At 41.6% G+C, this 14,283-nt stretch overlaps 1 protein-coding gene across 6 annotated transcripts in view; it reads right to left on the bottom strand.

Moving 5' to 3' along the window:
• usp9 (ubiquitin specific peptidase 9) overlaps positions 1-14,283 on the bottom strand; it is a 39,362-nt gene that overhangs the window by 5,477 nt on the left and 19,602 nt on the right. For all 6 annotated transcript variants that reach the window (XM_065251845.2, XM_065251848.2, XM_065251844.2 and 3 more), the window contains 25 exons: positions 14,031-14,242; positions 12,994-13,234; positions 12,431-12,580; positions 11,791-11,911; positions 11,571-11,701; positions 11,182-11,460; positions 10,463-10,588; positions 9,391-9,528; positions 9,144-9,310; positions 8,943-9,051; positions 8,708-8,854; positions 8,456-8,602; positions 8,127-8,334; positions 7,814-8,034; positions 5,722-5,912; positions 5,407-5,580; positions 5,185-5,326; positions 4,894-5,097; positions 2,642-3,197; positions 2,435-2,558; positions 2,126-2,351; positions 1,863-1,992; positions 1,590-1,775; positions 952-1,172; positions 784-872 (listed from right to left, as the gene is read on the bottom strand). In XM_065251845.2, coding sequence (XP_065107917.1) covers positions 784-872; positions 952-1,172; positions 1,590-1,775; positions 1,863-1,992; positions 2,126-2,351; positions 2,435-2,558; positions 2,642-3,197; positions 4,894-5,097; positions 5,185-5,326; positions 5,407-5,580; positions 5,722-5,912; positions 7,814-8,034; positions 8,127-8,334; positions 8,456-8,602; positions 8,708-8,854; positions 8,943-9,051; positions 9,144-9,310; positions 9,391-9,528; positions 10,463-10,588; positions 11,182-11,460; positions 11,571-11,701; positions 11,791-11,911; positions 12,431-12,580; positions 12,994-13,234; positions 14,031-14,242 — 4,640 coding nt within the window. The remainder of the gene's footprint in view (positions 1-783; positions 873-951; positions 1,173-1,589; positions 1,776-1,862; positions 1,993-2,125; positions 2,352-2,434; positions 2,559-2,641; positions 3,198-4,893; positions 5,098-5,184; positions 5,327-5,406; positions 5,581-5,721; positions 5,913-7,813; positions 8,035-8,126; positions 8,335-8,455; positions 8,603-8,707; positions 8,855-8,942; positions 9,052-9,143; positions 9,311-9,390; positions 9,529-10,462; positions 10,589-11,181; positions 11,461-11,570; positions 11,702-11,790; positions 11,912-12,430; positions 12,581-12,993; positions 13,235-14,030; positions 14,243-14,283) is intronic.

Below are 14,283 nucleotides of genomic sequence, written 5' to 3' on the forward strand. Positions count from 1 at the left end.
TTGTGGGGTTTTCAGTACAGACCTACAAAACATAACTGTAAAGTCAATAGTAGAACTTTAGCCTAAACCCTAGCATATAGCATTAATTAGCATGTAGCACTAACTCAGCAGTCACAACATTGTTTTTAGCATTTTAACAACTTTGTAATTAATTTAATGTGTAATTAAATGTTGGGGCATACATCTTAACTGTGACATCACAGTCGGGGATGTTGAGATTGGCCTGTTTTCCAGCAATCTTTTGCATGCACAAGGTTTACATAAAAATGAGTAAACACGTTTGAGGTTCACAATATGTCATTACCATTAACAGAGCTCTTATTATTCATTATGCCTGGGTAAATACAGTTTTTTATTTATTCTGTGGCACCTTTAAAGCAACACTAAAGAGTTATTGCTCTTTGCTCCCCCAACAGGTCAGAAGCGTAATTGTTCATTAGCCCTGTCGTAAATACTGAAGCATAGCTGGCTCTGGCTGGATTGTAGGTCTGCCGTAAAGCAAGTTTTTGTAGTTTTCACTCGGACTACAGGACCACTACCCGACGGTTGGAAACTTCTTTAGTGCGGTTTTGGTCGATAGAGGGCTGCAAAGCGAATGTGAAAGTGCCATTCACCCTCTTTTGAGTGGATGAACCACTGAAACTTTTTTGGAAACGTTATTTTAAGGTAAAAAAAAAACTCTGGTGATGCTTTAAAGTTCTTCATGTATTTTAAAGGCCAAACATTGGTTTACATAAAATGCATTTGCTAAATATCAAGTAAAAGTGGAAAAGGTGGACCAACCTATGAGTCTGCCACGAGTCCTCTACAAACAAGATTTGGAGAAGCAAGTCCAAGTAAGGCCTTAACTCGTATGTGTATGAATATGCCACCTACACAAAAGAACAATGTTGATTAACAAACAAGAAAAAAAAAAAAAGATGTTCTGTGGTGATCTGTAATCTTTCTCACCTGCCACAGTAGTTCACTTAGCACAGTGGAGGAAAACTGAGGGTTCTCCCAACAACAGAACCTCAGGAGTTTGATGGTGTCCTCAGAGTTACTGCAATCCTCGATAATCTTCTTGACATAACTGGTGCGCACAAACAGGATGTCAACCACCATCTGCTGCAGAGGCATGATGGGAGCTGTGATGTTGGGGTCACCATATGGATTTGGCAGGGGAGGGTTACCTGAAAAGATCATGAACAAAGTTGTGTCAGGAAACTGAGAAATCAATTCATCCTGACTGGTTAACCAAGGTTTTTGCTTGCTACCCTGATATAAACTTGAAATCAGTGTTCTGTTATGTTTAAAGGTATTAACATGCAGTGTATGCATGACAATTTACATTCTTGCCATGTACCAATGTCTGTTGCTACTCTTGATGTCAATGTTTTATAAAACCACTAACAGCAAAAATAAAGACTTTCCTATGCATCTTTTTTAATGCCCTCAGCTCCAAGCAATGGCACCCTGGCACACACGCCTGGAGATGGCATTGTGTCAGTCAGTAAATCCTGAGCAAGGATGAGCATCTTCATCGGGCAATGAAGACTAAGACTTGATATGAAAGAAGCCTGGAGATGATTTTATTGAACAAGACTCACCGTTGATCGAGGACTGCATTCGTGATGTTACGTCACAGCAGCGAATGAGCTGTGACACAACAGTATAGAGCTTCCCCAGCTCAGCGTACTGGTATTTAATTGGAGGTCCCGGACCCTCATCCAGAGCCACTAGCATGAAGGTGGCTGGTACCCCAAGCTTCAGGAGCTGCGTCTTCTCTGCTAAGCCTGACAGACAGAAATGTAAGGTGTGATGGGAGAGAGCTGAAAAGTAACAACTTTCATTGTTTATAAAAAGTGGCGTGAGGTCCTTACCAAGGTTGGCGTACATGACGAAGAGATTAAAGTACTGTTGCAAGTGACGCCCGTGTTCAGAGACTTCCCTCCTCAGCAGGTTGAGGACGGCACGAAACAGGTGTTCGCTTAAACTCAGGTTATCACAGCCCTAAGACAGCAAACCAACCATATGAATTAAAAAACAGACAGATTTCTTGACCTATACATTTTCAAGACACTCGGACCATGTGATTGGCCAACCAGTCTTGTTACATTTTTCAGGACAAGTTTAAAAGACTGACCTGACTTGAAGGTCCAGGTGAGGCAATTGGTGAAGGGCAAGGTCCGTCTTGGAGGGAGAAGTGTGCAATGAATACGATGAGTTTGGAGAAGGCTCCCCGTACCTCAGCACTGGGGCACTCGAGCAAGTACTCAGAGAAGCGGTTTGGATACGCAAAGAGGACGTTGTGCGCAAACCAGCAACGCACGTTCTTACTGTGCCGAAGCAAGATGCACAGTGCATCATACCTAAAACACAAGAGTAAAAAACAAGGTTTAAATAACATCTCTGTTTACCTTCAAACCTTCACTGTCTGAAAAATAACACTTACCAATCACTAGCAGGGCCACGGACGATTTTCTTGGTGTGGAATCCGGTACTGAAGAGAAATCTTGCAGCAAGCTGTATACTGATCATAGCCATTTCTTCTGCTTCAGGCAAAAGATGGTCTTGACCTAAAAGCCACAAATAAAGCACAGTCAATTCGGACGAATCAAGAAGGTAGCGAGTCTTATGTTAAAAATTTTTTTAAATATACCTGGCGGTGAGTTCAAGTAGACGCTATTACAGGTAAGCAGCTTCCTGATGAACTGGAAGTACTCCAAGCTGTACTGCATACGATTATGCATGAACTGCACGTTCTGTTTGCGCACGCTGCGTTCGATAGCGGAGGGCATCTTCACCTGGTGAGGTTTGCTGGACACGGTGAGCTCAGTGATGTATTTCACCAGCTCACTGTCCTTGTCCAGAGTGTCCATGCGCTCGTAAAAGAGGATGTAGGCATTCCACCAACGCTTCTGTCGCCTGTACGACATGCGTTTCATCATGTGATCGAAGACCTCGCCCATGTACTCTCCTCCAAAGCACTGGTTCTTCATCTCCTCATCATCGTCCATCTTGCACTCTGTGACATCGCCATCGTCAAACTTGTACCAGCGATTCCTCTCACCCTCTCCTCCAATGCCATTTCTCTGAATGATGTAGGAGTAGTAGTGACCTCCACTAGCCTGGCCAGAGTGAACCAGCACGCCCACCAAACGGTAACGTGAGCTGCAGGGGGGTTCCGGCTCTGACGGCTCGTTCTGCTGGATCACCTGTGACCATACAAAAAAATTTATTAAAAATCCACAATACACTAAAAAAGGTTTCTGCCATTAGTACAATAGTGGAAAACAAGAGTTAAACAGTCATGCCCTCAGCTCTAGGCAGTGCCTACGTGGCACATTCACCAAGAGATGGCTACGTTTGTCAGTCACTTGGTACTGAGAAAGGATGACGGTCATCATTGGGCAGCTCATTAATTAGAGATACTCTAGCCAAATATCTTGTGTAACTACTCATGTAACAGTCTTTAAATAAGGAACAAATTTATTACTCCCCCTCTCACTTAAACAATATTGCTGCGTATGAGGTCAAAGTGTTGCAACCCAAGTGCTCTTCCACCATACAATATAGTTTTCATTTTTGAAAATTGCCACGTTTTATTTTGTGCCACCATACTTACTCGAATAACTACTCATGTAACAGTGTGTTGGCTTCTAAATTCATCCCCGTTACGATCCTAAAGCTATGTTTATACTCGCCCCGTCCATACAGCGCGTTGGTGCGTGCGGCAAAAAATGACGTCAGCGCGGAGTGGGTGGTCGAGACCCCATTTTTTGTAACTGTGCGCGCGGCTCCACATCCGAAAATGACCAAACTTGAGGCGATTCTGTGTTTGCTTTTTACTTGATGGCTTGCGCCGCCCCCTGGCGGTTCAAAAAATAGTGCAACAGCGAGAGTGTCAACTATAAACGCCTTGTCTGTTTGGTGAGCGATCCGCGTGCGATCCGCGGAGGCTTGCGTTGCGGACCAAAGCGCGAGTATAAACAAAGCTTAAGGAATAAATGAGGCTAGGCTAAATGCTAACACATTCACGATGCACTGTACGAAGATTAAGTGCATGCATTGAATAAAGATAGGCATGTATTAATTCATCTAAATTGAGGTAAAACTTTGAAAAATGGTGGTGTTTTTCTTTAAGAATCAATGCATTTTTGGGGGTTTAAAGTCAGAAGTTGTTCCCCAATCCCTGTTTTCTACCATTATAAATAGTGATAGACCGATATATCGTCCGGTTGATATATCGGGCCGATATTTGCACATTTTATGTGTATCGGCATAAGCTATGATCAGCCTAACAGCTTTTATTGCTCATCTCTATTGGGCGGTTTCCCGGACAGGGTTTAGACTAGTCCTAGACTTAAATAAATGTAAGAACTGTCCAAACTACTAACATCTCTTTTTAACAACATGCCAGTTTTCTTTACATAATTTTTATAATGTATATTGAGTGAGCAAAAGCAGTATTGGCTCAAAAAAAAAAAAAAAAAAAAAAAAAAAACGGCAGCCTGTATCGTATCGGCACTGAAAAATCCATATCGGTCGATCCCTGAGCAAGGACATTTACTAAAATAACTTTATCTGAAATGTGCTTGTCTGAAAGATGATGGACATGTGTATATCGGATTGCTTGAGGGTGAGGAAATTATGGGTTGATTTTGATATTTGGCCGAGTATCCCTTCCATTCATCTTTTATGCGTTTAAAAAAAAAAAAAAAAAAAAAAGATAAAAGTAGCCTAAAATGAAAATATAAAAAGCAGCACCTAAAAATTAGGCAGTCAGTCCAAATTTTAGGACTCCTTAATCTATGAAAATAAAAATGTGCACATCAAATCAGATCTGAGAGCTATAACTATCTAAAATATAGCTGAATAAAATGCTCATAAGTTTAAGATCTGAATGTTTACTTGATTCTCTGGATGCACATCAGATCCCTCCAGCTTAGCTACCCCAGCTACAGTGTAGGGCTCCATGTCCAACTCTCTTGGGAACTCGAAGTAGTCGTTGAACTTGATGGCGCACTCTCGTTCCCAATCATAATCAAAGCGTTTCAGTTGGATGGCCAGCACCGGAGGCAGCTTCTTGATGAGTAAACGCTTCACTGTATCCACCTGCAATGCCACCACAGTGCCAACATGAGCTAAACCATGCTCCATTAACCAACCACAACAGAAATCGATTCAAAACAGCACACGCACCTTCTTGTTACATTTTTCACAGTGGTAGGCATTTGCACCCTCGAGCAAGTCCCCTTTCACGTATTGCTCCATAGAGTCTAGGAGATTCTGGTGGTTTCTGATATCTACATTCAATGTCGTAAACGATTCCTCGCATTCATATCTGAAGAGAGAGTACAACATCTTTAATATAAGCTTTGTTAAAATAGCAAAATCTAGAAAAGCCAAAAACCAGAAAGTCACCTGTGAGGACAGCCCTGACAGATTTTCTGATCGGCAAAAGAGCCGCCCAAAACTTTGCTTAGCATGGCAGGGTGACCCAATGCTTTCAAGGCCTCATCTAAACTGTCCACCAGTGAGTTAAAGAACTCTAGGGCATCATGCTGTTCCCTTAGATTGACTGGTTCACCCCACAACCTGCAAAAAGAGTACAATCCAGTCAAGTGAAAATGAAAAAGACTAATGTCCAATCAAAAGCTACTTTGAGTCCCAAGAAACATGTTGTTTACTAATCTTGAATGCAAAGAGAATGGTAGAGAAATTAAAAAGGGAACTTACCGAAATTGCTTCCAGAAACCTCTAGGCACAAAGTACTGCAATCTGGAGGCAGCCAAGTGTCCAAAAATGACCTGCAGTTGCCGCAGAACCCCAATGTTGTACTCCTTCCTGTCCTCAGATTTACCGAGTGAAGGCTTGTCTTCAAACTGCTGCTGATAACCAAACACCTCATCCCGTGGATCCACATTACTCTATAAAATTAAAGCAAGTGTTTTAGTAACATACTACTTTTGTCTGTTACTGAAGAGAAAACACTAGTCAAACAATAAATCCCTCAACTCCGGGTAATGCCTACGTGGCACATTTACCCAGAGATGGTTACATTTGCTCATTCATACAAGTATATAATACATTGAATTATCTACATTAAGAAACAAAGAAGAAAATAACAACAACATCTCTTGGATCTTCCTTGTGCATTCAGAACAACAGATATTTAAGGGGCACACCTGAGCCTAATTATAATGGGAAATAAGCCACACCCTTCCACCTGAGCTCAATTCCACCCCCTGAGCGCTCCTCCTCCCATTTCTTTACACTGTGATGAGTCTAGATGTGCCTTTAAGTCCACTTTAAGACATTCACTTACAAAGTTCCCTAAGCCCTCTGGGAATTCCCATCTTCATTTTGAAGTGCGTTTAACTTTGTCAAGTGGATGAGGGAAGTTTACTTGGACAGACTTGCTTCTGAAAGGACATCATAATCATGTTGCGTGTGGTAAAAGGAGCTGCCTGAAGTGTACATATGAAGTAGACTCGCTCCCTCGGTCGCAGCGTGGGAACGAGGGTCTGTCTATATAAACTTCCCTCGTCCACTTGACGAAGTGGAACGCACTTCAAAATGGCGTCAGGGATTCCCCCGAGGGGGGAAGTTCGCGAGCGAGTGTCTAAAACTGGAGTGGAACGCAGCCCTGCCCTGCGTTCCAGTTCGTTTTTTATGACCTTCCCTCGCTAACTTCCCTCAGTCTCGTTCACTCGGATGTACGTCATTGCTTACGTTGTACGAGTGCCCACAACTGCTGAAACACTTGAAGTAGGTTTAAATGGATCGCCCTAAGCCCTTGATCACATGGAAAGTGGAGACCGCCCCCTCCATGTGCAAAGCGCGAGTTGCTGAAGTGACGTCACAATCGTGATGCATTGTGGGGTATGGAGCTGCCTGAAGTGTACATATGAAGTAGTCAAAATCGAGGGAGCGAGGGTCTGTCCATACAAACTTCCCTCGTCCACTTGACAAAGTGGAACGCACTTCGAAATGGTGACAGGGATTCCCCGAGGGGAAGTGTTTAGGGAAGTTTGCGAGTGCATGTCTACAACTGGAGTGGAACACACCCTTGGAGTGCCGGTGTCCTGCAGAGTTCAGCTCCAACCCTAATAAAACACACCTGAAGCAGCTAATTAAGGTCTTACGAAGCACACTAGAAACCAGGCAGGTGTGCGCTGAGGCAAGTTGGGGCTCAATTCTGCAGGACACCGGCCCTCCAGAACAGAGTTTGAGCAAATTCATCATATACAGATCGGTCTGTGCTGCAAACACACCTGCAGTGTTTGCACTTAATTGGACTTACATTGTGTCCTAACCAGATGCGACACAACGCTGTGTAACACGCAGTGTTTTTGTCCTAACTAGCCGCGACATGACTTTGGCCGCACTTCTATTAAAGATTTGCGCAAAACTTTAGCGGCATTTTCTAAAAGTCGACAAAAAAACAATTATGAAATGATGACATTTTTATTAACCAATGTTATGTGACGAAAAGATGATATTTTTGTCTCGCTATAAGTCATTCCAAAAACCATGACAACGGGTGTACTCGACTTCATATGGTAGCGTGCAGACAGACATGAGAAGGACATCAAAATACCACAAGAGCGATTCGAAAGCATACAAAGCTTATTTTGATGTCATGTACTTGGCGATCTTGTGAGACCACATGAAGTCGAACACACCTCTTCTTTTTTGTCCTCAAACCAAACGTACAGAGCAATATTTAAAGTATGATCATGTGACATTTACACACATCAGGTGACCTGTTAATGCAGAAAAAAAATTCCATTGCAGTTTTGTGACACATTACTGAAATGAACCATACCTCATTATCTTGTTTCTCATCTCCAGACATATCATCATCCACCTCACTCCCAGTGCCTTCAATAGCCAGGATGCCATTCCTGATGGGGGGAATCATGTAGAGCTGCTGGATCACAGAGTTCATGTAGCAAGTCGCACCTGCATTTTTCAGGCCCACAAAACCCTTGGTAGGCCGTGGGCCAACAGGTGGAAGATATTCCCACTCTGTAAGTGGTTCACAACCTGGTGGCATACAACGAAAACAAATTAAACATTACACTACACTTTTGTATGCGCGTTTTTTAAAGGCCAAGCCTCCAAATGTTCAGCAGTACCTAGATAGTACATATCAGTTAGGGTGTCCACAGTCTGCTTGAGATTTCGCACACATCCAACTGCAAGTGCGACCAGCAGTTCAAAGCCGGCATTGATGGTGGCTGGGGTGCTACACACAGGTATGGCCTGCTCAGTGGGAAACTCTCCACTCTTCATATATTGAAGATAGACATTAGATGCAGGGAAGAGGAAGTCATCCATTAACTCCTATAAAGACAAAGAGGGAACAGCAGATGGTGAGTGCATTAAAACAAAACAAGCTTGCTAGAGAGGACAAACGTTGTCACTACTATCAGAGGTCAGATATTGCATAATCCATGAAGTTCACCTTGATGAGGTTTGCCCCTCCTTTTTCACATCCAATGTAGTACTTTTTCTCTGGGGTCTGGAAAGCCAGTAGTTCTTTTGTGACACCAATATGACCTTCCAAAATGGTCTCTTCAACCCCAGGCTCCCCTGTCCTCTTTACTTCATCCTGAGAAGAACAGAGAGTTTAATTTTCACTGGCAACCAAAGATTAGTCCACCCAACAGTGCCAGACTCATTTAAATAAAAATAAAAAAGTGTGTGAATGACGTACCCGGATTCGCTTCAACCAGTCGATCTCATTGTTAAGGAGAACTTCTGCATTGGGAAGGTTAATGTTGCTGTTATATGCATAGTTGAGTAAGTGCCTCAGAAGTGTGAAGTAATCGGCAGCGTGCTTTGCTCGCTCTTTTGCTGTGCTCTGCAAAACAAAACACCACAATCAGAGTGTGCTGTGAATTAACATTTAAAATATGCGAAATCTAAAAAGCAAAATGGAAGAAACTTACACCTAAAACTGTGAAGAGGAGGGTGATAAAGAACAAAAGTGGCCTATGACCCATACAACATCTGGTGGCCATGAGAAAGAACTGTTCCTGAGCCATTTGACGAACAGACCTAGAAGCAAGAACCACAACAGGTAAGTCCAAAATTGCCAAGAATGTATGACCATACTACTTTCCCACATAGATATGTATGCCATGACTCACTTGCTCTGGCAGTGCAGCAGCAGATCAATAATAAAGGTCTGCCAGGCCTTCTCTTTGCTAAGTGCATCCAGTGCAGTGGGCATAAGGGCGAAACACAGGGTCATGACTTCCAGAGCTTCACAGCACACCTGCTCATCTTCTGCATCCGGCTCATTGCCCGCATTGGTCTGCGAGATATCACACGTCACAGATGTAAATATAAAGTCAGATAACTTACACAGTTTGTATATAGTGTAAGTCACCGCACCTTCTCATAGATCTTGCTGATCTCCTCATTAGAACTAAAGACATGTTGGACAGAGCCACATCCAGAGGCCCAGACTATTTTCTGAACTGCTCGGATGACACAGATATCTGGTATGTACTTGGAGGCCTGAAAGAAATTCTGGGCAAGAGAGAAAACAAACGGGGGTTGAAAAAAAAAAACAATGCATAAAAATGATGAGAAAACTCAGAAAGTCAGTTTGTAATCCACAACATTAAAGGGACACTTCACTTTTTTGAAAATATGCTAATTTTCCAGCTCCCCTAGAGTTAAACAATTGATTTTTTACGTTTTGGATACCATTTAGCTGATCTCCGAGTCCACTTTTAGCGTAGCTTAGCATAATCCATTGAATTCGATTAGACCGTTAGCATCGCGCAAAAAAATAGCCAGAGTTTCGATATTTTTCCTATTTAAAATGTGACTCTTCTGTTGTTACTGTGTACTAAGACCGATGGAAAATTAAAATTTGCGTTTTTTTTAGGCAGATATGGTTAGGAACTACACTCTCATTCTGGCGTAATAATCAAGGACTTTGCTGTCGTAACATGGCTGCAGCAGGCGTAGTGATATTATGCACTGCCTGAAAATAGTCCCCTGCTATTGAAAGTAACAAGGGTACTATTTTCAGGCAGTGCATAATATCACTACGCCTGCTGCAGCCATGTTACAGCAGCAAAGTCCTTGATTATTACGCCAGAATGAGAGTATAGTCCTAGCCATATCTGCCAAGAAAATCGCAGCTTTTAATTTCCATCGGCCGTAGTACACGATGTTACTACAGGTGAGTTTTAAAAAAATATATATAAAAAAATCGAAACTCTATGGTTATTTTTTAACGCGATGCTAATGGTCTAATAAGATTCAATGGATTATGCTAAGCTATGCTAAAAGTGGTACCGCCAGACCTGGAGATCAGCTGTCAAATGTTTAACTCTAGGGGAGCTGGAAAATGAACATATTTTCAAAAAAAGTGGAGTGTCCATTTAAAATGGAAACAGCTTTATTTGATCATAAATGATAACACAGAAGACATTTTCGTTGCGTAACACACCTCATCAGAGATCTGCTGGGCGAGGCGGATGGCCACGTTTCGGAGCATGCACTCAGCAGACGGGTTAGGGATGTTCTGCAGGGCGTTCTGGAGCACTATAGCTTGGTCATGTGTGGCCTGGTTAATCTGTAAAATAAAAACAAGCCGTTATCCTGCAGAAGCACAACTTTTCCATGCATATGCTGCACTTTCTGTTTTGTGTATTTGACTTTACATATGCCCAGTGAAGCGAAAGACAGCCCAAACAGAACAGATAGTATATTCACCCTTTAAAGACAACATTAAAATAAAGTTTAGGTTTGTGTGTGGCTGTCCTTTCTTTCAAATGCGGTTTGATTCTGTGTAAGGCCTTTCCCACAAGACATAGTACAGACACAGTACACCCTTGACATTTGTACAGCTGCCATGGGCCAGCCAATCTGTTCTTGTGATTGATGGGTGCAAGGGAGTCAGAAAGGTTACCCTCTCAAATAGAAATTAAATGCTTACCACCTGAAAAGTCAGATTGATCCACAGTGTTTTTCATTATGTACTGGATAACTAATGTAATATTTATTACCATTATATTTTAACCTATTCTGCACTCTTAATCTGACAAACCATTACACGTCCAATTTATGCACCATAATATATTATATATTTACACTGAAGACAGAAGATATATATTGGATATTGTAAAATAGCCTTAATAACTTAATTCCACAGCAAGGGCAACTTACGGGTGATACTGGGATAGTCCCCTCCACAACGGGCTGGCAGGCCTCTGCCACGGCCTTCACATGGCCAAAGCCTACAGCTGTGAGCAGAAGTTTGGCTATTTTTAGCGCGTTGAGATACGCTCCCCGCCGGGTCTCCATATCAGCATTTGGCAGGAAGTTATTTCTGGTGAGCATACTCAAAACTAGCGGCAAGCCACCACTCTTCAAGAAGTTGTACTGGAAGTCGCTAGCATCCTCGCCTAATGTTCCACTAGCAGGCATGAGCAAGGCATACACCACCTGGGACATAAAGAGACACTGTAAAAATCCAATTTTTTCTTTTTGACAAGAACGCACCCAGCTATTAGTCTTTTAAAACTGGGCCCGTGTCAAATATTATAATGGCAAACCTCTATCAGATAAAGCACTTGAGATGGTGATGGCCCAAAGAAACGCGAGTCCAACGTGGGGCTAAGGCTGTTTTCTCCAAGTTTGGCATGATCCAGACAGATTGCCCGCAGGTTTTCCACCGTGGCGTTATCTGAAAAGCAACAACAAGGGTAATGAGAAGAGATCAGTGCACATAGGCGTCTGAACTAGCCATTTAATTTAATGAACCATATAAAGCACCTGGAGGCATAAGCTTCATTAAAACACGAGCTCCATCCCGCAGGAGAGGCATGTTGAGATTGCAGCCCAGATCCGCCACTTGCCAGAGGAAAGAGATGTAGCGCAGGTGCAGCGACATTATCTGAGACCATAAAAATGATTAATGTCAGAGGTACATATTAAATCTGCTAAATACAAAATCGTCAGGATAGTTACAATATATGTGGTGCAATTAAGCAAGCCATTAAGGATTTTTTAAACCTAATAAAAGACAATCTGCCCAGATCAGTCTAGGGTTATGTGCCTTGCTCGAAGGCAAAATGGTGAGAGATCATAGGTCATTCCCCAAGAAGAACTAATACACTACACCCCTGCACGCCAGTGGGACGGTGACACATTTCAGTATGATATAACAAAATAAACCCCAACAGAGTGATCAGGACTTAGTATGCAAAAAGAGGATGATTTTTTGATGATGGATGAACATTCTTGACTTCAAAATAATTTTAACTCGATAAATAAATAAACAATCTCATTTTAATAATTTATTACCTGTGGCAATGCACAAATAACACAGGCTTACAGTAAACATTATTTGGCTGGATTTCATCCATTTTCTCCAGCAACTTGAGTATACTTAGACATATGGCATGATGCTTACCACACCAGGAAGACAGCTCTCCACTTCAGGGTTTGGCCCATCACTGTAGTGGTTGCCATGGTTTCCAGGAGAGCCAGTGGAGGAGTCTGAGGAGCTGTCTGGACTGGAAGGCATATTGGCGCTGACCTGGGTGAGCTTCGCAGTGATGAGCTTTAAATAGAAAATAGTCATTAAAAAAAAGTACTCTTTATATAAAACTAGTGGTGAAGGTTAGATTCTAGCTTGTGCTTTGCCAATAGATCTGTCACACTGGAATAAAACAGGAGACATTAAGCAGACAATCAGGGACTGACAGCCCAAGTCACCATTCATTGTAAGACAAGAAGCAGCATCTACATTCTTAAATATTTCTACTTGTGTGCCACAAAAAAAAAAAGATTTGAAAGGACAAGATGGTGAGAAACAATAAAATGACTTTATTATTTTCTAAACCTTCAGCCAGAAAACTGTCGGAGAAGATTTTCTGCAATTTTGTTCTGTTCAAACAATTGTTAAAATCACATCAAAGGTTATTATGTAAAAGTGCCTACTGGGTGAATTAGGAAAGTCAAATGAATGCCTACTGTTTTGTCTTTGAGGTTTAGCTGGCCAATTAGCTTCCTGTCGTCTGCTGGGTCTATGATCTCTCCCCCAATGAACAGCTCAATCTTGGTGTGCGTGCTGTTGGCCTTTATTCGGTTCAGAATGCAGCGTCGCACAGAACCGATTGTGTCGTTGGTGTGAGACCAAATATCTAGGTCATCAACTTGTCGGCCTTGGTTTGGGAAACGCACAACTAGAGTGATATGCTTTCCTCGGAATGCCCTTAAAGGAAAAAGAAAATTGTCAGGGACACTTTGTATTGAAACTTGGTCGTCATCATAGCAGTGCAAAAATATAAGAAATCTTCAATAAAGGGAATAGAAAAGAGTTTTATGATGAAAGTTGGTATACATGTAAAATAAAGTGCATTATTTTAACTCTTTCCACGCCATTGACGAGTTATCTCATCAATTAAGAGAAAACATTTGCATAAAAAAACATGTTTCTGGTGAATTTAATGTTAATCTACTATACCACAATTATCAACTAGATGGCGCACTTACCCAATTTATAAAAAACCGAAGCCAAATGCTATTTACTAATTTTAAACTATGTGTATGTTTTGATCATCATTCTGAATCTTAATCTCTAACGAAATTCCTTCACAAAAATGCAAATATTTCAGCTTTTTACTAAAAAATTTTATTTTTTAAGAAAAATACCCATATTTAAGAGATTATAAGCAGAGAAAATATAAAGATAGGATAAAAAAGTTTTTTCCCGTTTTGTTTGTTGTTTATTATTTGTTTGAAAGCAGCGGGTCTAATCTTTCGTTTGATATATTTTTATGTTTATATATTTTTTGAAGAAAATTTTCCTGAAAGGCATTTTGTTAAACTTTTGTGAAAATCACAAAAAATGCTAACGTGCAATTTTAAAAAAAATGGCTGGCGGGGAATGAGTTAACAGTCGTTCTAGTGTTCAAAGAATATTTTATAACGAAACAAAGTTACAAATGGCTTACTTCTAAATATAAAGCTAAATAGTATGAAAGACATATATTCAAAAAAATATATACCTGGACATGGGCAGGATGGTCCTCTCCTCATGGTAGTCACTGTCACACTCAGTTATATACTCCCTGAGTACAGTCAGTACTCTCACCATACGGATGGCCTCCTGTCTGGCACAGTTAAGGCTGTCTTTGTCACCATCCAACACACACAGAGTGTCATAGGAGGCTTTGAGCCGGTCAAAGCAAGACTGAATGAAATCCTCATGGATCTCTACCTGCAATGAGCGATAAAACAAATCTCAGAAACACACTAAAG

Source organism: Paramisgurnus dabryanus, chromosome 15 (assembly GCF_030506205.2).
Source record: "Paramisgurnus dabryanus chromosome 15, PD_genome_1.1, whole genome shotgun sequence".
Lineage (NCBI taxonomy): Eukaryota > Metazoa > Chordata > Actinopteri > Cypriniformes > Cobitidae > Paramisgurnus > Paramisgurnus dabryanus.